Here is a 24,668-nt window from a genome sequence, read left to right as displayed (position 1 = left end):
ATTATCAGAACAGTGTGATATTAGAAGTACAGTGATGACAGAGCTTACTAGTTTATTAATACTGGAAAGCCTTTTATTTACTATTCATATCAATAAACAGTAATGCAACTTTGAAAAAGCCTTAATATGCAGGACAGGACGTGTCCAAGCTTACAGCCATTTACAGCCATTTCTGTGCTTACCAATTCCTCTCAAGGAAGACGAGCACATTAATTCTATCTGGTTTAAGGGGATGTATGATGACAAATTGAGCTTTTGTCTCTCTCTCTCTCTCTCTCTCTCTCTTTAAGCATTAAGCGTTTGTACATCACATAATTAAAGAAACATTAATGGGCATTGGTGGCTCAGTGGCTGAGAGTCTAGAGTACTGTTTGGCCCTTGAGCAAGACCCTCTGCCCAGGGTAAAAGTGTCTGCCAAATGAGTAAATGTAAATCTTCTCCACTAATCACCTGTTCATGGACATATTGTTTATATTAACCGTATGTAATGACATATATAGAGAAATTGCTTGTAAATAAATATATAGTGTGTAATTATATATTAATTGTATAAAGCCATTCCATTCAAAATGCAGCAGAAGACAGTTGTTCAGCATAGCTTATTTTGATGTTATCAAGACAGAATCACATATAATGCTGTTTATTGGTCATACAGTATAGATTTGAACAGCACTGTCATTCTGACTGATTTCTCCTGAGGAAGATTTCTCCTGAGGCAGAAGCTACACGCACTGATTTCTCCTGAGGCAGAAGACAGGGATTAACTTCCTGTCTTATCATTGCCATTTTCTTGGCTGTTTTGTTTAACCTGATTAGAATTTGTCCTTTCTGTGGTTAAGTGTAGTTAATTAATGTAATGTGATTTAGAGGCAGCTGGTTAGAAAGTCATACTGTTAGTAAGATCATAGATTCTGTCGTGGTGGCTGGCTTGTTTGGACATGTGTCTGTGTTAGGGTGTGTGTAAGTAAAGGGGCCAAGCTTTTGATCTTATGCTGTTTTGATCTTGAGGATGTGCCTCCAAACCACACCTCCTCACAGGAGCCCAGAAAGTCAAGGGCTCTTGTTGCAATATACTTCAAGGTGCTGCCAGTGTAATCACATCAAATCTGCTGCTTTTGAGATGGAAAAGACGCATCAGATGTAGTTAAAGCAGATAAAGGTAACAGTATAGTGAATGTATAGTGAAACATACCCTTTAAATGTAAAATGTGCAGTGTACTTTTTCAGAAAGCACTGAAGTACTAATTTATGTGCTTGTGTCAGCAGTAAGAGACAGTGGGGGGTGGCTGAACCTCTAAGCCTCCTCACATCTAACACTGCTCATAGTCACTTTCATTAGTGTCCATGGTCAAGCATTCTGCCTCATCTGCTTAATCAGATCAAATATTTATTTATAGCACACTGAAGGGACAAGTCCTATCCACAAACCTCCTAATTTGCAAAAACTTGGCAAGTGCTGTCCTCCTTGATTTCAACTATTTTAGCTTAGTTTTATCAGAATTTCAAATACCCAATAAACACACTCTTCTTTACTGCTAAAGTGTGCTTAAGGTTTTGGTATCTGTGTTAAAATGGCAGTATTTCTTTCTGCCTGTGAAGTTTTAATTATGTATAAAGTGGAATCAGTGCAGGCCAGTGCATAATTATGTTTTCTACCATGGTGTGCTGCAGAAGAGCCTCCAGCTGAGGTGAAGGCTGACCAGTCTCCTGTTGTGGTGAAGAAGGTGGAACCTGTGCTGGCAGAGCACAAACTACAGGATGGAGCTGCTCCTGTTGCCGTTCCTCCTGGACCCACCACCTCCACTGGCAGTGGCAGGAGAAAGAGCAAGAAACAGAAGATGGAGGCTGCTGTCGCAGGTAAGACATGGCTCCTTCTGACAGCTGTTAAGAACCGGCCTGGTCTAAAATTATTTATTTTGAGAAAACACACACCTGTTTTAAATGTAAACATTTGGACAAGTGGGTGAAAGTGGAAAAACTCAGGAAGTGGCACTTGCCTTTACAGATGATTCTGTTATGGTTTCCAGTGCTTTTGTGTTTGCATTGTCTGTTTAACCAAAATTTAATCAAAACATTTTGTGTATGTGTGTGTGCATGTAGTCAATGAGACTCAGGTCCAGTCAGCTCCTCCTGCCACCCAGACTGACTCTGTCCCTCCAGCGAACCACCAGAGCAGCAAGAACGATGAGGTTGCTGCTCCTTCCCCGGCTCGTGCTTCCACCAAACAAAGCAAGAAACAGAAAAACGAAACTGACAAAGGTACTCAAGCACTGAAATAATTAGGTTGTGTAGCTGTCTGTTTGAACCCTTTGTCTCCTTAATCAGACAAGATTTGGGCTGTACTCATGTGTAACGACTTCAGTATATTCAGAACCAAGTGTGACTATAATTGCTGAAGTGATGAAGCTGGTCAAAAGTAGGCTAAAACGTAAAGACTAAAAAAGTCTTTGTGTGTGCACAGAGAACTCCCGTGTGAAGCTGAAGGAGCTGCTGGCCAGTCTGGGTGGCCTGGTGTTGTCTGATGCTGATGTGGTGTCTGTGGTCTCTCTACTCCGTGACAAGAGCCCCAATGCCTTGGACAGCTGGTATAAAGTGAGACAAGTTTATACAATGTTTATATTTTGTATACATTCTGTGGACATTGCATAGTCCTCCTTTCTCATGTTCTTTATGCTCTTCTGTTCTATCATCAGTCTGCAACTAAGTTTGAGCCCTCAGCTCAGCAGCTGGCAGAGAAAGACCGTCTTCTCACAACCCTACAGGAGGAAGCCTCCATCGCCAAGGACAAAGTCAAACAGCTCAGCCAGGTACTACAAACCAAAATACATTGCCACAAGTTATAATGGGTGCAGAGTTTCAGTTATTTTCTGGAATTAAATCTACAAGATCTGTATCAATTTTTTTCTCTAGTATTTTAAAATCTTTTTTTATTACTATAGTTATTATTATTTAGAAAATAATTATACTATTAATATTATTTATTTTATCTCGGTCTACTGGTGTGTACCTAGCCTTTGAAATGTATTTTGCTGCATTGTACGTTGTCTTGTGTAGGAGTTGCAGGCCGAGAAGCAGAAGAGCAACCGTGCAGAAGCCATGCTGCGGGAACAGCGGGTTGCCATGGAGAAGGAGGTGAGCGTCATGCAGGCCAAGGCTCAGGGCAGCTACCAGGAGCTTCAGAGCATGCAAATCAAGGTGAGAAGTAGTGATCCAGTGGAGGAATGTGGAGTAGACAATGATATAACTATGATGTTGCAGGTTGTGGTGGTAGTTTCTTAGGCAGGGGGAGGGTAAGAGAATAGACAGCAGTATTTGTCAAGCAGACAAATGTGCTGTTGTATGGGGGGTGTGAAGTTTACCAGTGACAACAGTACCATGATCTGCTGTCTTGTAAAACCCAATGTACATCCCCCATGCCTGAAGTGAATCTTGTTTCAAGATCTTGTTGACCTTTACTGTTTTGTTTAGTGAAAAATATAAGCATGGTCTGAACATCTGTCTAACCAGTTTGGTTGGGTGTGTTTAATGTGTGAACATCATAAGCTGTGCCTTGTTTTGAATTTTAAAACATTAATTTTCCATTAATATGGACAGCCTCATTTGTTTTGTATGCATGTGCATTATTTGTAATACTAGCATGAAACTGTAACAGTTTAAAACCATGTACATAAGGTATGCTTACCACCACTATGATTACAGACCAGTCTGATCAAGAAATGACCATGGATATAACACAGTGGTTATTCTAATCACAGTTAAGGTATAACATCCTGCTGATGCTGACAGTAATGGGCTGTCATCATAATTTATGTATTCTAGACAAAACAACAGTTAGGGATTGGCATTTCAGGCAAAATTAGTATTTGATTTTTCAGCTGTGATATTCAAATAATATTTCAACTCCAGCATATGGAAATATGTCATGTATGACAAGAGTAAGCCTATATCTGCTGCAGTGTGTGTGTATGCACAGTGTACTAGGCTGTAAGGTACAATTTAAAATTGATACTCAAACTCCTAATTTAATCTAGTTTGAATTTTCAGGACCTGAATTTTTTTTTTTTTTTTTTTAATAATAAAATATTTGAAAATATGAACTCATGCCTAGTTATATCATTGACTACTGTATTTTGAGTTACACTTCAGTTATTAATGGACATTATCTCGCATTGCATTGAATTTGACATATGATGCATGTATAGCATTTTGGGTGAATTTTTACCTGCAACACTCGCATCCGTCTTCAGTTTCAGACGATGAGAGAGCAGATGGAGGGGCAGATCAACAGACTGCAGAAAGAGAACAACATCTTTCGTGATGCTGTTAGCTCAGCCTCTACCCCAATAGACAACAAGTAAGTCCTAGAAACCACTTAAATACCAAATCATTCTGTTGAGGCCCAAGATTAATATTTAATACATTTGACCATGCCTCAGTTGTTGTCTCTTTCATATTTTGTACACATTCTGTACTGCATGTGCTTGTGTGCTTTATTTTCAGGCAAAACACTGAGCTGAACAATCTGCGCTCTGAGTGTTCAAGTCTGATGAAGGACCTGGCGGAGACCAAGAACAAGCTACAGCAGGAGGAACTCCAGAGAAAGAGCCTGGAGGTCAACTACAAGCAGAACGTGTCGCAGCTCGAGGTGCTAGTAATAGCATACACACTCTGCTTTTTCAGCACTGACTGCAAATCTACATGCTTTTTTGTATCTTTTTCTGAAAATCTTGTACATGTACTGTCCATCAGGCCCAGTTACAGGATGCTAAGCGGCGTTGGGACGAACTGCAGAGCTATTTGCACAGTGTGAACTCTGAGAGAGAAAAACTGCAGGCTGCCAAACAAGGTATGTTATGCTGTTATGCTTTACATATATATGCATACACATGCATGGCTCTTATCAACATCATCCCTTCTCAGAGCTGCAGAGTCAGCTGCTGGCGGTAGAGACCGAGATGAATAATAAAAACAAGGAGATCCAGACCCTCCACAGCAGTCTGACTGACACCATGGTATCCAAGGAGCAGGTGGAGCAAAAGGTCATGCAGCTTTTGGAGGTCTCGCAGCACAACTTGCAGCCTGACAACTCGCTACAGGCCCAAGTGCAGGTACCTTGCACATTCTTCTTTAATTAATTAATGACATCAAAATGTGGTGGCTGATTTTTGGCATTTTTGCCTTTTTGGCAGGACCTTATGACTGAGAACAAATCACTCAAGGTTCAAATTGAGAGTCTTCAGCATCAGGTTACCTCTCAGGTAACTGTATAATCACTGTATCGTGTAGTATAAGTTTGTGTATCAAGGCAAAAACTCATTGTTTTCCCTCTCTCTTTCCCAGGCCAATGCGGTATCCCATTTCGAGGAACTTCAAAAACTGTGAGTTAAAGCTATTTATGAAAAATAGAGAACCTTTATTTTTTTTTCAGCCACTTATCCCTAAATATATTTTTTACTTGTATGTGTGTTGTGGGTAGGCTGGCTGAGAAGGAGCTCCAGAGGAAGAGTCTGGAGGATTCCCTTAATGCAGAAAGAAGCAGTGGAGCCAGTAGGGAGACTAACCTGCAGGTGAGCCACACCTCCTTTACACCAACCTGTACACTAAAAGTCGGTAAACTGTGGCCCACAGCCAAATCTAGATTACTTGGCTTGCCAACATATAAGCAAACTGTCCTTTTGCATACAGAATTACTTTCATTTCTGCGGAAATAATTGTGGCAGATGGCTCACATCTCAGTGATTTTTATGTGCATAATCTGCTTCAGGTTCAACTTTGGAGAATTTTACATGGGTGTTTGACATGTAAATCATCAGTTTCAGATGCAGTAGGGTGATCTTCTGTAGAGCAGCATATTCTACAGTTATCAATAACTAAGTCCCTGAGAACAATATGGAAAAACTGGTTTATCCCAAATTCATGAAAACTAATACCTATGTGTATGAGTGTAACATGAGTACACTTATAAACTGACTTAACAATGTCATAGGGCACAGTAGGACCATGAATAAACATGGTAGAGATGGTAAAAAAAAAAAAAAAAAACCCCAATGGGTTTCATTGCAGTAAAACATCACTGTCGATTGTGATTTTAGAAAATTAGTCCTTATTTCTGACACCACAGAAAGAAAACAGCAGGATGTCGTAAGCGCATCTCATGTAGTAAATGTGGTTTGAATCGCTGGTTAAAATGGAAGCGTGTCTGTTCAGTGTGATGAGGGTTTTCAGTAATGCTTCAGTAATAGTGCGAATTGATTTTTAGACACATTTATTCCAGGCCTGTCAGTTATGCAGCTATGTGCTGGTATGTCCAGCCCTTTACACTAGTGGACTTGCATCATTTCACCTAGCTGCCTACAGAGCATACAATTGAACTACAATACCAGACAAACAAGCTTAACATTAAACATGATTAATGTTAATAGGCCATTGGTATTGTTCTTAATGACATTAAGTAGATCATTCCTCATTTATAAAACATTAGTTAGTATAGGAAAAATGGGATTGTTGTTTAGGGCTCATTTCCTACAAAACCACTCTGGCCTTAAATGAACGGCAATAGAAAAAGACGGTCTCATCAGCAAACTTATTTTCCAGCTCCTGCTTTATGCTATGCTTTGTGTGCTGTGTATGCACAGCACAGGCAAGAGTTTGTTACTGTGAGGTACTTAGAGACCTGTGTCCTCTATCTATAGGCCTTTCACAGTGAAAACGTAGTCCTGAAGGCAGAGGTTCATCATCTGAACACACAGATTTCTGAGCAGGTTAGTCAAGAACTGACAAATTGACATTTCTCCCACAAATGTGTACATGTTTTTGCATTGTCTATTTCATCATCTGATTTACTTTTTTCCTCAGGCCTCCTCCCTGTTGGCAATGGATCAACTAAAGCAGAGGTGTGTGAGTGTATAAGGGCGTGTTTGAATAGCTCTTGTCCTGAGGTTAAAACACACCTCAAAACATATCACAACAGTTCTTAAACATTCTCCTAGAGGAAGGTTTTAATTCACTGTTATGCAACAGACCCTACAGCAATTCACTATATTGGGAGAAAACGGGTCTACAGCCAGAATATTTATGTTCCATCTTGTTATATTCAATATGCCCACGTCATTCAGATTCCAACACTGCAAACTCTGTCAAAATCATGTTTGATTAGCATCAGGGTGGGTTCTGCTATTGTTTAGTTTGTGTAGTTTGTGTTGAAGTAAACAAATGACTGAGTTCACTCTTAAGTTCACTTTTCGTGACAGCCTTCAAGAGAAAGAGGATAAGATTAAGACGGTGGAGGTGCTGCTGGAGACTGGGCTTATTCAGGTAGCCAATAAAGAAGAGGAGCTTAAGGTGAGCATTGCAAGAGCAAAAAAAAAAAAAAAGTTTCTGCATGATGAACAGTGGACACATTGCCACATTCAGATTAATCTATTGTTTTTTTTTTTTTTTTTTTTTTTTTTTTTTTTCTTTCTTTTTAAGTATCAAAGTTGACAAAAAGATAATCCAAAGATCTGTTTGTTATATACCTTAGTTTGTAGATTGTTCCCAGTGTGAACTTATGGACAGTTTGTTGTGACTGGAGCTTTGTCCCTGCCATCGTCATTCCTCGACTAATAAAATTTTTGAAGTTTGTTCAGTTTTCTCCCACAGCATTGTTTCTTTGTGAATGTGGAATACATAACTACAATCCTGTTTTTTAGCTTCTACATTCCCAGATCACTCTATTTGTCTGAGGTTGTAGATTGAAAATATTCAGTAGTGAATCATTATTATTTGCTGCAAGGCTTGGTCAAAGGCCTAATCTGTACTTTAAGATCCTTTTTTTTTTTTAACTTAAGCTCTAGGGTTTTAACAATTACACAACATAATAATTTATGTTAATTAGGGAAAATGATCAATATGGATTTTTTTATGCTGCATCTGTTGCACCACATAGTGCTGTGCTCACAGCTGTTTCCACGTGGCCCCATTACCGCAAATATCAAAAAAATAAGTCATTTAAACACTTTAAACACAAAAAACAGACAATGCGCAGGTAAAAGGAGCAGTCAGACCGACGGCAGAAAAAGGTTTAATGTCAAGTTTATGTGAACTTAAGCGTGACTGACAGTAAGCATGAGGGCAAGCGGGGCTTTCTTCTTTCCATGCACACCTACAACACCATGGAAGAGATTGCATATTGCAGGCTGAACAGATGATGATGGTGACAACATGATGGTGGCAACAAGAGAGCAGACAAAAAATCAATAACGAGAACACTGGTAGTTTTACTTAAAACATAATGCAGCATATATAAAAGGGGAGACACCTTTCATAGCAGCACATCACTGATGCATGAATATTTAAAATGAAAGCATCAGAAAACTCCTGCTTAGTAAGTGAATATACTAAGTGGTTGATGTTATATCCTCATATTACGCTTCACAGAAGGGATTTGATATTTTTTCAATGTAGTAAAAAATGTGTAGCAGGTTCTAATCTTTGAGCTGGTGAGTGTAACTGTGAAATTATCCTGTATTAATTGGTTGCTTTCTTAATCCTCATTTGTTCATTTAAAGTACTAATTTCTAAATACGTTTGAGCTCAGCTGTTTTTTTTTTTTTTTTTTTTTGCAGACTGTAAGAGAAGAGAATGGCACTTTGAAGCGGCACATTGAAGCCCTACAGCAGCAGACAGCAGAGCAGGTAGAGTGTTCCTCTTTCACTTAACTGGAGCTCTGCTGTTCTCATGGTAAACACAGTGTAGCTGTTGGGTCTCATTCTTATTTTGTTCTGTTTTCTCTCCTCAAATTTTCCAGAAGCAGTCTGACACATCAGTGCTAGAGGAGCTACAGAGACAGTAGGTTTATTCAGTATAAAAACACAAGCCACCAAACCACTTCAGTCCTTATTCTTACGTTTACATAGTTATTTCTCTCCTGTTGCCTTAACTGCCTTAATTCTTCCAGAATAATTTGTAGCTGTTAGATAGGAAGTGTATTTGTGTTTGTGAGTATTAACAGCCACAGCTGGCATCCTCTGTGGGTTTTATTTGTTTTGTTTTTTTCCTTCCCCCCATCAGGGTTCAGGAGAAAGATGAGAAGATCAGATCAGTTGAGGAGAGTTTAAAATCAGCATTGAAAAAGGAATCGAGCAGAGTGAAAGCTCTTGAGGTGTGTGTGTGTATCTTCTTTTCGTTGCGTTTACACATGATCATGTGTGCCATACATCTTTAAAATTCCATTAATGCTTCATTTTGTTAGATTTTCATGATGTTGTAGTGAGATGTTCTATGTTCTCCGGTTTCCCCCAAAACTTGTCACTAGGTGGATTTTCTACTGTAAATGGCCGAGAGTGTGTGGGTGTGGCTCTGTGATGGAAAGGTGTCCCATACAGAGTTTATCCCCATCTTGTGCCCAGTGTTCCCGGGATATAGTCGATACAAAAGATGAATTAATGGACTATTTATCCTGGTTGTTATTTAAAATAACAGCTTGCATTTACTCAGTAGGGTTGCATTTGAGTTGAGTGTCTTGTATTATATAGAATAGTATAATAAACACTAAAGTGTGTTGTGCTCCTGTCACTTCTCACTGTAGCTGAATTCCAGCAAAGGCAGAAAAGACTAAAAAATGGGTTTGGGTCAAAACAGGATCTTTTCTGCTTATACGTTGACATGTCTACTTTAAGAAAACATACATACATTTCAACAGAATAATGTGGAAATGTTTTATTTACTTTATAATCTTGCCTAGGATTTTGTTCTGCAAAGATCACGTTGGGTAAGGAACCAGTTTCACAAACATAGCAGTAAATGCAGTCATTCTGCCTAAAGATGTCTAAAACCTTGATGGCTAGATGTGATTTTCTCACACAGTGTATGTCAGGCTTTGATCAAGTTGTTGGATAGCTATATGTCGTAGAGAAACATACATAAGCCTAAACAGTTCCATTTGTAATCAGATGAGGATGGTCAAAATGTCTGTGATATTCATGTGGTACATATGTTCTTGTTGAGCAACCTATTCCAAAGTTTGTCCCCAGTTGTTATAACTGCTCTTATAATAACCTCCATTCTTCTGGGAAAGCTTTCCACACGATTTTGGAACGTGGCAGTGGGAATTTCTGTCAATTCAGCTGCAAGAGCATTAGTGAGGTCGGGCAAGTTTGGTAATATAGTATACATGCATGAGAAACGCATTTCAATTCAAGAAAACCTCTAAATTTGATCATGTGAAGGGTTTTCCCAGGCCACCAAAAAAATATTTCCTCAGCTTCATCAAAAAGACAGCAATTAGTTTTGATCACCCCTACAATAAGCCATGCTTTTTCTTAACTGTTAACACGGCCTTAAGTTTGACTCTCTCATTAAATATTAATTTGTACATATGAATATGACCCCTAAGTATCTCGGGAACCGGGTTAAATGAAGCATGCACCTGAGTTATGAGCTGTATTATACATCACCACCCAAATTTTCACTGCATCCATCCATTACATTTATGGAATTTTTTAGCTAGATGGTAAAACTGTTTGTGAATCTACAGGATCTGGAGAATCAGTTGGGGAATGTGGCAGCCGAATTGGATAAAGTGCAGAGCAGAGGAATTCAGGAGAACGTTGACATGAAAGCTCAGCTTCTGGAGCTCCAGTCTCAGTATGTTTCCATCACTGGACTCAATCACACTGCACCCAACTCATGTTTAACACAACTGACCTCAGCACTGTTCAGAAAGGAAGTCGCTCACCATTGCTTTATTGTGATGTAGGTTAACTACTAAAGACCATGAGATCCAGAGACTAGAGAAACAGTTTGAAGAGAAGGCCAGAGAAGTAGAAGACAAGATGGTAGCAACCGCTCAGCTTCTAGAGCTCCAGACTCAGTACGTTTCCTTTGCTGTACTTGAGACACATTGCACTGAAGCAGTTTTAAATGATTACATTATTATCCCACTGCTCACTCTTCATGTGTTGTGTTGTGTAGGTTAGCTACAAGGGAGCAGGAGCTTCAGATACTACAGAAGGAGATGGAGGAGAAATCCAGACAAGCAGAAGAGAAGATGGAACAGCAGCAACAGGTGACATTATCTGCAAAACCAGACCATAATAATAAACCTTATTATTTAGGGCATCGGAAATGGACATAATATAGTGTCAAAGCGGCTGAAAATTAATGTGAGGGTCAGCTGTCAGAAAATGAAAATTATATTTTTCTTCACAATATTTTTTTCATGCGTATTATATGATCGTGGAAAATAATTATGATGCGCAATATTTAATCCAACTTGCACAGAATATAACAGAAGTGCAGTTTCCTTCACTACTGTTTACAGATATTGTGGAGTTCTTAAGAGAGCTTAAAAACTGCTTGAAATCTAGTTTTCCAGTCAATTCAGTTTTATTTCTATACCGCTTTTAGCAAATAGATATCGTCACAAAGCAGCTACACAGGAATCCACATATAGATTTAGAACCTAATGAGCAAGTTTTAAACTGATGCATAATTTATGGACACTGCATACCTCAACCATACATAACCGTTAATTTTTAAACTTGCCAATCTTCTTTTTTTTTTTTTTTTTTTCTCTCTCACCCCTCAATACAACAGATGGCATCAAGAGTTCCCAGTGAGGAGTTACTGACAGCGTGAGTTTTTCATTTTCTTCGCATTCAGTGGATGGTTTTAGGTCATAAGAAATAACATTGCCAATTGTGTTTACACATGCTGCATCTATCTTTTCAGGATTGCAGAAAAAGACAGGCAGCTGTCTGACTCTCAGGCTGAGCTGCATGAGCTAAAGGAGAAAGTGGAGCTTTACAGGAGGAAGAATAATGTGAGGATAAGCTTTGTTTCAATATTTCTTCATCAACTTGTAATCTCTCTTCACCATTCCATCCATTAAAAGTGGCAGAAGGATTTTTCATAAAGGCTATTTAAATGTGTCAGTGTTATTATATGGCTGGAGATATGAATCATATCCATCATATTTGCTAGTTAGAGTAAAGGAGCACTGTATGCGCATGAGTTGTCATGATGCTGATGATCCTATACGTGCTGAACTGACACCTGCCAGGCTGGATGTGTGTAAACATCGGGCATGTTCAGTGCGAAGTACCTGGATACCTATGACATTTCTGCTGCATGCTCTGCCTTCATCAGCTAGATTTTGGCCTGAAGATGTTGGTTGACTAAATCTGGCTGTACACGTCACAATTTTACAGTATCTTTGTAGTCCAATTTTGTAATAGTACAGTTGGGTGCTGAAGTTTGCGTACCCTTAGGACAGAATAAAGCAGACAAAACTATTAATTTAGTGTGTTAGGTTTCACAGATGCTCCTTCATTGCCACCAGTGTACGTTAATATGATAATATTTATGATTTTTTTAATTTTCATTTTTTTATATAAATATTAACTAATTTTGCCTTAAAACTGACTTCAGCCTCATTTGTGATAATCGTCTACTCCAGCCTTCATCCCCTGCGTATTCTTACTGATAACTCTTCTAACTCTGCCAGATTGCTTGGCAAATCTTTGCTTTTATGGATATATCTGTTATAATTGTACTAGATCTCACGCGGTGTCTTCTTCAGGTCAGAAAACAAAAAGGGTCATGACTATTCCTTTTTTATTTTTCCCCAAACTGTTTTTTTTTCTGTTCATTTTGCCTTGTGGTTTTGTTGTAGGGTACTATCACTTTTCATTTGTACCATTTTAGAATTAAACTTTTTAGTAGAGCGATTATAAAATAGACAGAAGTGTTCATTTTTCCATTTAAAAACCATGGGGGTGCAAACTTTTGCTCTCAACTGTATATTTAGGTCTTTATTCACTATCTGTAGTTCACTATCTGTAATAGGAAATGTGGCTCTAATTAATTCTTATTGATTGATGAATGAGGCAGCATTCCAGAGATTTCCTGAGGTTTGGTTTCTAATTTAGAGTTAAGCAGTGATTCAGAGATCTCCCAGCGTGTGCTTTTGTAATACACAGCTGCATATTAGGGAAAGAGTGAAGAGTGTTCTGTGGGCTCTTTGTAAATCTGGGATTTCACTTAGTGTATCAGTGATATGTTGATTAGCATTAGTTTAGCATCTACTTTTGGAATGTTTTTTTTTCCCCCTCAATTCCAAATACAAAACATGACCATTCTTTAGTTGACTTACGGTTATATAATTAGACTTCAGTCATGGTTATTTAAAAATAATGATGCAGCTCTAAGCACATTCCATTGTGTATGACAAAGTTATTCTTGACCAAATGCTTGTAATATCATGAGCTATTGGTGTTAAAAAGTAAGGGGTTTTTTCAGTTTGCGGCAAGTTTGTAGGCTGAACTGAAAGACGTGTTTCTTTAAAACTGACCAGGAGCTTCGGGAGAAAAACTGGTGCGTTATGGAGGCGCTGTCAGCCACCGAGACCATGCTTCAGGGAAAACTCAGCAAGACCGTCAAGGTTCGCATCGCAATACCAGTCTGCTTCATTTTGTAGCCAAATCAGAGCACCTCAACTACTGCTAATAATTGAGCAGTGAGATTGTTTGCATTTTCATTCACTCTGGCATGTACAGCTGCATACTCATTTTTATTTGTAATAACAGCTACATGGCTGCAATGCATGTGACTAACACTGTAAAAAGTTGAAGAAAAAACTTGTTTGGAATTTAAGCATCACATTAAGGGCCTTGATGCATTCAGTTTCTTTCCTCGTACCCAAGCATTCTTGTAGTTAAAAGGAAAAAAACAAATAATGTCTTATATTTTATAACTGAGAAATGAAATGAGTGTGCAGCTCAAATCTGATTTAGGTGGTCATTTAGTTTAGGAATCATTTTACTGTCATGTTAGCCCACTTCATGTATATTTTTCATATAACAACCCTGACATTTCTTTACCTCTCTACCCACCATGCCTCTGTCCTGCTTTAGTGATGGTGAATCCAGCACACCAGCACAGATCATTATCAGCGTTTATTTTGGAAAATATGAAGCCTTAATAATTTATGTTATTTATGTATCTGACAGGATCAACATTACAACACTAAGAGATTTTTAGATCAAAAGTATTGGCCACTATTTCAGTGTGTGTGGTCCCGCCTCTGTTTTGCTCATACTGTGCTCGTTCTCATCACCTCTGTGCACAGTGAGGTCTGACAGTGTGTCGGTAACTCAGTCTTCTAATGTGCGCTTCCCATCCTGGGGATGTGCAGAGGTGCTAAATGCCGGAATGCATTTGCATAAGCTATAAACAGACACAGGGCTAGAGCTCTGCTTACAGATCGTGTGTAATTCTGCTGCATCTCCAGCTCCTTCTCTCTCGTGCACTGGTACAGAACGTGCTACCTTTATCAAGCATCTAATACACAGCACCTGTTGTATGGACTCAGTATGTAAATAGCTTTTCCTCCAGACAGTGCACTATGGCTCAGTAACAAATTCAGACCTGGGACTATCCGTATCCTGAATGAGTATGCGTCACATGATGTTACTTGTGAAAGTAGGAAGAGTTTCTCTGGAGGTTAAAAAGTGGTGAGTAGTGATGGATATGAGAAATACTGCTCAATGTTCTAAAAATTTTTTAATGAAATCAGATGTAACTTAAAAAGGCTGTGGCGTTCGTGCGATTTGTCCTTTACCCTAGGTTCACACTAGCGCGTGACAAAGTGGTTCATTTTTATTGTACAGTTGTGACATGGACAGTTTCTCAGTTCTATGCAAATTATGTATGACATGTTAAAGCAGTTGGCTAGATGATTTCCTTGGACTAAACATATGGTGAATGTGATCTGTTGTATCTTCAGTTCCCCACTCACAACTTTAGTTCCTACCTACAATTAGTTCCCATTTACTGATTGAAGCACAAAAAATGGAAGGAAAAACCTATAACCTTGGTTTCATGTACAACCTCTCATTAAATTGTATAGTGACATTGCAAAGGAAGATAAAGCTGGGAAGGAAATAGCATAGAAGTAGCGTTGGTGCCTCTGGTGAGCGTACATAGCTAGTACAATTAGTTTGCTTTGCTAATCTGCTAATCCACTGACCAGTGCTCACCTGCAAGTGACAGCAGTACTGAGTAGAAGGCTAGCCAAATTTAACAAAGGTCTTTAATTATGTTATGGTTCACTTGGCAGTGGAAATAATAACAAAGTTAGAGCTCACAGTTAATTTCCCAAGCTGAGCTATGCTAATAGCACCAAACACTATTATTTTTTTATGTTGACTTGATGCTGGTGAAGTAAGCTCATTTTTATTCAAGCAATGAAGTGTAATATTTTTTTGTCTGTTGTGCTATACCACAATTCTTTTATAGCAGCCGGTACAACCACTCAGTGAAATGGGAGTTTCAGTTTACACTGGGTGTGTGTATTTAGGCAGGACAATTCATATACTTCTTAGATGGTGTGTGTTTACAATCACTTTGAAATCCTGTGTGTGAGTCACTGTTGGATCACTTCTTGGGTGTCTAGATCTTAACAAAAATCCGACTAAGATTGGAGCTGTGGGTTTTGGTTTGTAGGTATTTATAACAAGCTGTTTTATATAGCTGTTTTGGACATCCTCTGAGCATGTGTGTGGGGAAAGATAACTTAATTGTTTACTCACTTCTGTATGTGTTCTTCTGTTTCTCTCTGCAGGAGAGTCAGACATCACTGGAGACTGCTGAGGCTGAATGTCGAGCTGTTCTGCACAGACTTCTCCCACATGTGCCTCTGCCCACTGACCAGGTGCACAACGCAAACAATTGCACATTGTGTAAAGTCTTAAAAAAAAAAGAATCTAATAGCTCTTATTTTGATTCTTCAGAGCCATAAAGCATGGCTACAGAACTTTGAGAGCTCCATGCTGGAGGTGTCAGCTGGAGAATCAGCTACAGCCATTCAGGCAGGCTCTGCACCAGATGCAGACGATAGTTATGTCCAGGTAATACACATATACATTTATATTTTTTACTGCTTATAGTGTGTTAATGTATATTTTTATCTGTTTGTCTTCATGTACTGGTTGCACAATTGCACTATTTGTCCATATAGTACACAGTAAAAGAAGGGATTTATTTATAATTGCACTATCCATTGCACCCAGATGAGGATGGGTTCCCTTTTGAGCCTGGTTCCTCTCAAGGTTTCTTCCTCATATCATCTCAGGGAGTTTTTCCTTGCCACCGTCGCCTCTGGCTTGCTCATTAGGGATAAATTCACAGGGATAAATTCACATATTTACAATATAATTTTTGTGAATCGATTTATTTCTGTAAAGCTGCTTTGTGACCATGTCCATTGTTAAAAGCACTATACAAATAAAATAAAATTGAATTGAATGTCACTTCTGTTCATATTTCCAACAGGATTTGACAGAAAAGTTAAAGGAGGCTGAAGAGGCCCAGAAAGTTTTACAGAAGGATTGCGAGACGTACAAGAAGGTTTTAGCAGATACGGTGAGAGAGATTCATTATATCTACCTGCTTATTTTGGATGAATAAATAATGATTCAGTGGCCTTATTTTCCTTTTCTTATTTCCTTATTTTCCTTTTCTACACCACCACTGTTTTTCTGAGTTAATGTTTTCAGTTTGGACCATACATGGTGAATGGACCTCTCTAGTTACAGATTATATTCTGACTTTGTTGTGTTGTTAGGAGGGCATCCTACAGCGGCTACAGAACAGTGTGGAGCAGGAGGAGTGCCACTGGAGGGAGAAACTGGAACTGGCCCAGACCGAGCTCAGGGAGGTGAGCCTAACACTACATCAGCCACGTGTCTAATGCCTGGCCTTGTAAATTATTATTAGTTTGGGGCATTCAAGTTATTAAAATGTTTAGATTAAATACTGAAGTCTGAATGTTTAGGTTTAGTTATGTTGCTGTTGTTGTGATTGGATTTTTAATCAATCCCACTAACATTTAGAATGTGTCAAACTGTAGTCCTAAATATATCTTACAAGGTTTAGAGCTGGGCTTCCCTCATTTATTAAAGTGTGCGTAGAACAACTTCTCAATTTGTGCATAAGTACCGGCAGTACATGTAAGGAAATTAGAATTTATCACATGCATATACACAGCAGTACACACAGCTGATAAATCCCACACATTTTAAATGACTCTGCTCGCGAACTCCTTTGCATCGAGAAACGCCCCTAAACACAATATATGGTAAACGACTTCCCTTTAAAAAAAATAAAAATAAATAAAATAAAATTGTCGCTCGCTCTTGGCACTACTCGTTACAGATGACGTGAAGCATTTATTTGGCACTTTTACAAATGGTTGGAAAAACTGTGATGGCATGAAAATTCCTTGTTATTTTTTTTTGTTATTTTTTCTTTTCCCACTGCCATATTTGGTAATGTAATGTAAGGTACTGCGGCGGGAGCCCATTGTATGAATGCATGAAAGATGTGCCATTATTTGGCTACTAGCTGGTTGGAAAATGCCAGACCTGTCTCCAGGTTCTCTTTGAAATGTGCCTGTAGCTAAAACCCCTAGAACAGAGATCAACTAAAACTGCATTAGGCAAACAGAATGATGCACCACTCATCACTGTCAGCAATCGATCTTTACATGTGCCTGACCAAAATCAATTATATGATTGACACTATGTGTGAGGAGAGCTCCTAATAATCACTTTGCCCACAGTTATACTTTTCTACCACTAGGGCTTCCTGCATATGCATTGTTAGATGCGCACATCCTCATGCACTTGATAAATCATATTCTCTGTGTTGAAACATGGGTAGAAACATGGGTATGCATGGTTTACACACAAAGCTGTGCATATGCATGTTTGATAAATGAAGTCCCTGATTCAGTCCATTAATGGCTCGATAATTAGCTAGTGAGTTTGATAAGATAGAGTAGAGTTTTGAAAACATTCAAATTTCCATTAATGACTTTTAATTAAACCCTATTCAGTTTGCACATGGGAAGGTGGGGTAATGTAATTACTACCAGAGAATCTCTGTAATTTTAGTCCCATCAAAAACAGTAGTCAGTAATTTTCATGCTGTATTTTACTTTGTATAAAATGACCAGTATAAATAACCCCAGGTAATATATATCCTGTCTGAATTGACATGTTTGTAAAGCTTCCCTCATATGTTGTAGGAAGAGCCCCTTTTTTTTTTTTTTTTTTTTTTTTTTTTTTTTTTTGAAGCCCTTTTTCTTCAGAGTTTTTGCCCCTTTTCTTCAGTATAAAGATACTCCAGGAAGCACTCATAGAAAATATAGACAACATTTAAAGTCTCCATGAAGTGCCTTGAAACGAGCAGCATTATTCGATGTGTTGACATAATTTCCACTGAAACAGTAAGTCAGGGTGGGACATATCGAGTGGCTCCTCCTCTTTTTTAAATAGCCAATAGCGTTTAGCTAAGCTGTACTTCACAGTTAGTACCATGGATGTGAGCCAGAGCAAGACCTCCTTCTTCAAAGTGAATGAGTTCAAGCCATTTCCTTCTTAACCAACGTACAGTTGGAAAACTCAATAAAACACACGTGTTCAAACAGCCAAAGACATATTTATGATGATTTCTCTCGCACAGCGGCAATTTCGGCAAGGTGGTGATTATAATGTTGGAGGAGGGACACTTCAGATTCTAGAGAGCATTTGATTGTACAGAAAATCTGATGAGAAGGTGAAGTGTAGAATGATGTCATCTAAATTGTTGATCTGTATTGGTGGTAGAGAGAGACTGTAAATTTTGAATGCGTATATCTTCTAAATGCAAATTTTGTCATTGTTTTGGAGCACACTAGCTTATAGGTAACCTTAAGGCTAACATATTCATATTAAAAGCCACAAAACTTTAAAAGGACTTACTATTGAGTTCCTTGCACAAGTAAAGGCAACTTCTGCGGCCACAGAAAACCTATAACAAATAGGTTTTGACGTTTATTACAATCGGTTTGGATTAAAATGAGGTGTGTTTAGTGCACTTTTTTTTTGTGTGTGTGTGTGAAAACCATTGTGAAGACGCTCTCATATCTGTGATTTATACAGAGATTTTATTGCATATGAATTGATTTCGTATAATTCTTACAGACGTCCCTGGCAACATTACTTAACAGACGTATGTCCAGAAATCTTATCCCAACTGAATAGTACAAGTGTGTGTTTTAAGTTTAAATAGGAGTACTAATTAACTATAACTCTTTCTATTAATGACAATTAAAAAATGTCTTAATTAATAAATTAACTTTGATCTTGTTTTTAATCCCTAGATGACTTTGAAGGTGACGGTGTTGGAACAGGAAGTGGACAGACTTAGCTCAGATGGAGAGCTGGAGAGTGTGAGTTTGCCAAAGAAATATATAAAGGAAAGGGAGCAGTAGAGGAAGTTACAGAGGCTGTGCCAATTGCAAAGGAAGTTTTTCCTCCCTTGACTTCTCAAATACTAATTTTGACATTGTGCCATTAGTGTATAGTGGAGCTCAGTGTTCTCAGCAAATGTTAGACATTTCATCACTTACGACACTGTTTTTATATTTACTTTGTCTTTTCACACCTGACAAGCTGACTAGGTCTGCATGTATATGGAACAAAGATTTATGCTTGAAATGTGTTTGAGTATCCTTTAAGTACTTTTTTTAAATTACACTGTAGTTGAGAAGAGATAAGCAACACCTGGAGTCTGAACTGGAGAGAGCGGAGCGTGAGAGTGCCACTTATGTGTCAGAGGTCAGAGAGGTATGCAAAGTAGAATTCTGACGTTTACATATCATCTGTTTTGTGTTATGTCGGTGTCCTGTCATTTATGTGTGTAACATTCATTTTTGATGCTAAACCCACCTTAGCCTAGTTGTTTTCCATAGAGTTATAGTTATTTTGAAGTTTAGAACTAGTGTACTCAAATCTCAGTCCCAACAATGTTCCTACTGATTGCTGAAAAACTTGATGCATGCTGACATAATACAAATATGATCAGCTCATTATACAGTCAAATTCACTGCACAACTGTAGCTTAGTATGTGTTCATTACATGTTGTATAACATGTGCCTTATTAAATTTCCTGTGTTTTGACTAGGTCTGGAGCTTATAAACCAAATAATGAGTGTCCATCAATGTCTATCAATACTGCTATCAGCTTAGTTTATTTATCTAGTATATGCTGTTCATGAGTGAGCTGTGTGAAAATTTTCCCATACTAAGAATTTCATACATCCCCTTTTTCAGACATTCTTGTGGGAAAGGCTATTATTGTGGTTCTAATTTTTTTCAAAGGAACTTTTATAAAATTACTTTAAGGAACTGAAATCTGATATTAAGTAATTTAGCTAATGTTGATTCATACAAAGCAGAATTAGATAAAATTATGAGGCAAGACCCCACCCAAACTGTGCAGGATCTTTAGCAATATACCACGTTGTACTTCCTGAACTAAGACTAGAGTGATCTGCCTCAGTAATAGAGCTAAGCGCTGTGTCTACTTCAGTCACAGTGCTGTGAAGTGTGTAGAATTATTGGTGAATATTGCAGACCAGCAGATATAGCACAGATACCATTCAGTTCTCTTTACTTAAGCTCATCAGATTCTAAAAAAAAATTCAGTTTGCCATCCTTGTTTCAAGTCTGCTTTAAAATACCCCCCAACCCCATACACACTCACCCTAGTCACTTGTCAAACTTTATTTCAGCTTAAAGATCTCTTGACCGAGTTACAAAGTAAGCTCGATGGCTCCTATACAGAGGCTGTCAGGCAGAATGAGGAACTGAATTTGGTAAGCGCTTGTCCCCATGCAGTAATATCTCTCTGCTCTTCTCCACCTGAGCTAGCACAGGGTCAGGGGACCTAACCAACTACTACCCTTTTACCTTCTTGTTCTATGGGGACAGGACCTACACAGCTTACTTTTCTGTCACTCTTTCTTTAGAACACATCTTGAAGTACACAAAGATTTGTGTCCAGTCTTGTCCTCCTTTTCTCTCTGACTCACTCACAGCATTAACATATTTGTCTTTACTGTCTAGTTGTACTACCTCTCTAAACCTTGTGTTAGTTGTTTGTGCTTGTCCTTTGCTGTCATTTCTACAGCCTATCAAGTATTCATTTGTGAATCTTTTGGTCTTTTGAACATGCTCCAGTACGCTTCATTAATGAATTCACATCTATTACCTTCATTCAGTTATGGAAAAGTGTTGCACAACTACACAGGTCAATACTTGTTTTACAGAATTTGTTTCTAATTCCAAGTTTAACATAATGCAGCCAGGATAAACAGAAGTTGCTTGCTGTGACTAGCTGTTTTTCTTTTTTTTTTTTTTTTAAATGACTTCTTTCCCACTGTTGATGACAGAATTTGTTGTGATGTTAAGTTAAAGAAAAGATTAAAGTAGTTAAAGAATCTGGTGAAGAATTAAACAGATGAAGACGAAGCTTTTAGAAGTTAACACTTGGTTGGTTTGGGCTTTTCTGCTCTAGCTGAAGACACAGCTGACTGAGACGCTGGGGAAGCTGGAGATGGAGGAGAGTGAGCGACTGAAAGTGGCTGGAGATCTCTACAAGGTAAAGTGTAGAGTTCAGTAAGATTTGCTCTGTCATGTATGTTGGCCTTTACATTATACTGACTATTTTTTATATCCTGACAGGCACAACAGTCTCTGGAGCTGATCCAGGAGGAGATCTTAAAGGAAGCGGGGCAGAGCAACTTGATCCAGAACAGTAGCCTAACCACTGAGGCGGTGAGGAGGCTTCTGCCCAAATTTCTGATCATACACCATTTACTGTTTCAGTTGATGGGACCTTTTATAAGATAAATTCCATAATAAAGGCACTGATGGTCAGAAATGTTTGCCATCCTGGGTTTAATTATGATGTGTGTGACATGAATAAGAACAATGGCATTAAATAAAGATTTTTTTTGTTTGTTTGAGATTGTATATTTCTGAAATCAATTAGTATATTTGCTACCATTTCTTTCTCAGGAAGAAATGGAGCACAAGGAGAAGATAGCTGCAGGGTTGAACAAGACAGTCCATGAATTACAGGAATTACTACAGGACGTCAGCCGACAACTCACCAAGCAAGAGAGGGTGAGGCCTTTATTCCATGGGTGGACAAATCATAAATTTATTAGCTAGCCCACCGGCCAAGTGGGAGGTCTAATGTGCATGCGCAGTCCTGTTATACACTATATGGCCAAAAGTTTGTGGACACCTGACCCTCGCACCTGTATGTGCTTTTTGAACATCACATTCCAGATTTATTCACCCTTTACTGCTATAATAACTTCCACTCTTCTGTCAAGGGTTTCCACTACATTTTGGAGCATGGCTGTGGGGATTTGCTCATTCGGCCACAAGAGCATTAGTGAAGTCAGGCACTAGTGTTGGTGAGAAGGGCTGGGCTGCATTTGGCATTCCAGTTCATCCCAAAGGACTTCAGTGGGGTTGAGGTCAAGTCTCTGTGCAGGCCACTTGTGTTCTTCCACAACAACCTTGCCAAACCTTGGTTTGTGCACAGTGGCATTGTCACGCTGGAACAGGTTGGGGCTCCTTAGTTCCAAGAGAAATTGTAATGCTACTGCATACAAAGATATTTTGTACAATTGTGTGCTTCCACCTTTGTGGCAACAGTTTGAGAAAGGCCCACACATGGGGGTGATATTCAGTTGTCCACATACTTTTGGCCATAGTGTAGTTGCTTGAAAATTTAGCTGACTAGGCTAAAAAGTGGTAGCTACAGTAGTGTAATAACATTTGATGAAATAGTTTGGTAGATAAGTGTATTAATACAACTAAGGGAAAAGAATGAATATAAGATCATGTAGCACATAGTGCCCTGGACAAAAAGTCATCAGTGAGATTTCTGTCCTTGTGTCGCATGTAAAAGATATTATTCTGTAACAGAGTCTGGCTAGCGTCTTTGTTTTCTCTCAGTGTTTAACCATAAGGTGACTTCATCTATTAAGCAGGATAATGTATATGATGGTTATTGCTATATTTTATTTCACACAGTTTCATCAGTGTTTCCATATATATGCATGTTCCTGATTCTGACAAGATCCTCATAGATCTGGTTAATTTATTAGTAAAAGTCATTCTACCATCAGCCAAATTGCACCCAGGCCCATGTGTAAACCGGGCAAGTGATTTGTCCAGCCCTGCTTTACTCACACACATTCCAAACAATCCTATGCATGAAAATCTGCAGAAGAAATTAGTGCAGGACTTTTTAGTCTCCAGTTAAATGTCTTTATACACAGATGCATAAAATGGTTTAAATTTTTTGTTTTCTCTGTGTCTTGTTTTAGTGTGACGGAGACAAGTAGCTGAGAAAGTAGTGACAGTCTGTCTTCTGAAGGCCAGTTCTATTCCACCCACTGCAGATACCCCCATTAAACTCTGGCTCTCCTGTTTCCCTTCACACCTGATCTGATGTGTGCTTTCTAAACCCACACCACCGACCCAACCCCAACTAAGAAGAGCAGGGATTGGCCAAAGTGTGGCCACATACACTCCATGAACCAATCCATCTGGATCCTTTTTCTTGACTATCAGTTTCTCTACAGTGGCATTCCTTACTGTCCGTAGAGTTGCCAGAGCTAAGCCATCCGCATAGACACAACGGTTAAACTTGTTTATGTTTTGATTAATTTTTAATCCCTTTTTGGTTGAACCACTTTGAATACTACATCTTTGTTAGCGCTCTTTGACAGAAGGGTTTTTATCCTTTCGTAAAAATGAAAGTTGAGCATATGTGTGTTTTAAAGACTCTGAGATAACTGTGTACTGACACTTCACTACATTTGTTCTGCAGTCTAAAACTTGCTTAATTATATACAACACACCTGAACAAATACACCACACACATTGAGTTTTCTGAATGTTATATTTGTTTTCCAGGGTACCCATTTAAAAAAAAAAATGTCTCTGTTAATGACAGACAGCCAGGTGTCTGTTTTGTGCTACACTTTAACGCCAATGCAACAGTCTGGCCTTGAAAGTCAGATGCACCATGCAGCAGATACTTCTACTGTAATACTTCTCAAGTACAATGGAGAGGGAAAGAGGATATCATAATCTATTCAATACACTCTGTAATGTATTTCATTAACAAGGAATACTTCAATTTTTGTTAAACAGGTGAGCGTTATTAAAAGGGATGCTTGATAAATACACAGTGTCTCATATTGTTTTATTGTGGATTCACTGAAAGCAGTGTTGCGCAGGTAAAATCAGAAGTATTAAATTCCCAGGAATAATAAATGTGCCAGAAATTGACTTTGGCAACAAATTGTAACACATAGTAAATAAATAGATAGAACTTTAACAGCATAAGGCTAGGCTTTTAATATTTTGGGTTACAGTGTATCATCTACAGTAAGGCTTCAAAATATGATAATAGAATAATAGAAGTAGCAGCATATAATTAAATAAATTGCCTCAGTTGTGCAAATTACAAATCTACAGGCATGTGCACTAAGACAAGGGACAAAATATTATATAACAGTATAATGGTGTTTTATATACAAATAATTGGATAACTAGCACTGTGTCATGTTGAACAGTGGGGGCAGTCATCCTCCAGCTCCTGCCTCACTGAACAAGTCTACTTGTAGAGTCACTGCTTTCCCTTTTATGACCCCAGGTAATTGCAGGCGCTACAGGTCTTAACCTATTTGACTAGGATAATGTTTCCTTGCCAAAGATGCAGATACAGGTCAAGAGCTTCAGTTCATGTTGCATAAGACATCAGAATGGGG

General features: G+C 38.5%; 1 protein-coding gene across 4 annotated transcripts in view; it reads left to right on the top strand.

Moving 5' to 3' along the window:
* Positions 1-24,081, top strand: part of ktn1 (kinectin 1) — a 30,406-nt gene extending 6,325 nt beyond the window's left edge. The window contains exons 3-37 of one of the 4 annotated variants that reach the window (XM_026933721.3): positions 1,672-1,857; positions 2,101-2,259; positions 2,462-2,592; positions 2,694-2,807; positions 3,055-3,195; positions 4,248-4,354; positions 4,501-4,645; positions 4,750-4,846; positions 4,921-5,108; positions 5,190-5,258; positions 5,341-5,378; positions 5,477-5,567; positions 6,693-6,761; positions 6,856-6,893; positions 7,251-7,341; positions 8,607-8,675; positions 8,792-8,829; positions 9,052-9,142; positions 10,517-10,626; positions 10,739-10,852; positions 10,954-11,047; positions 11,578-11,615; positions 11,713-11,803; positions 13,337-13,423; positions 15,605-15,694; positions 15,774-15,890; positions 16,315-16,404; positions 16,607-16,699; positions 19,187-19,255; positions 19,569-19,652; positions 20,601-20,684; positions 21,386-21,469; positions 21,553-21,645; positions 21,889-21,996; positions 23,217-24,081. In XM_026933721.3, the coding sequence (XP_026789522.3) occupies positions 1,672-1,857; positions 2,101-2,259; positions 2,462-2,592; positions 2,694-2,807; positions 3,055-3,195; positions 4,248-4,354; positions 4,501-4,645; positions 4,750-4,846; positions 4,921-5,108; positions 5,190-5,258; positions 5,341-5,378; positions 5,477-5,567; positions 6,693-6,761; positions 6,856-6,893; positions 7,251-7,341; positions 8,607-8,675; positions 8,792-8,829; positions 9,052-9,142; positions 10,517-10,626; positions 10,739-10,852; positions 10,954-11,047; positions 11,578-11,615; positions 11,713-11,803; positions 13,337-13,423; positions 15,605-15,694; positions 15,774-15,890; positions 16,315-16,404; positions 16,607-16,699; positions 19,187-19,255; positions 19,569-19,652; positions 20,601-20,684; positions 21,386-21,469; positions 21,553-21,645; positions 21,889-21,996; positions 23,217-23,234 (3,326 nt within the window). In that variant the 3' untranslated portion in view covers positions 23,235-24,081. Of the gene's footprint in view, positions 1-1,671; positions 1,858-2,100; positions 2,260-2,461; positions 2,593-2,693; positions 2,808-3,054; positions 3,196-4,247; positions 4,355-4,500; positions 4,646-4,749; positions 4,847-4,920; positions 5,109-5,189; positions 5,259-5,340; positions 5,379-5,476; positions 5,568-6,692; positions 6,762-6,855; positions 6,894-7,250; positions 7,342-8,606; positions 8,676-8,788; positions 8,830-9,051; positions 9,143-10,516; positions 10,627-10,738; positions 10,853-10,953; positions 11,048-11,577; positions 11,616-11,712; positions 11,804-13,336; positions 13,424-15,604; positions 15,695-15,773; positions 15,891-16,314; positions 16,405-16,606; positions 16,700-19,186; positions 19,256-19,568; positions 19,653-20,600; positions 20,685-21,385; positions 21,470-21,552; positions 21,646-21,888; positions 21,997-23,216 lie in introns of all 4 variants that reach the window. The other 3 variants (XM_026933720.3, XM_026933723.3, XM_026933722.3) reach the window with 3 other exon arrangements.
* Positions 24,082-24,668: the final 587 nt, after the last annotated feature.

This window comes from Pangasianodon hypophthalmus, chromosome 10, assembly GCF_027358585.1.
Source record: "Pangasianodon hypophthalmus isolate fPanHyp1 chromosome 10, fPanHyp1.pri, whole genome shotgun sequence".
Taxonomy (NCBI): Eukaryota; Metazoa; Chordata; class Actinopteri; order Siluriformes; family Pangasiidae; genus Pangasianodon; species Pangasianodon hypophthalmus.
This window is presented reverse-complemented; position numbering and strand designations above follow the sequence as displayed.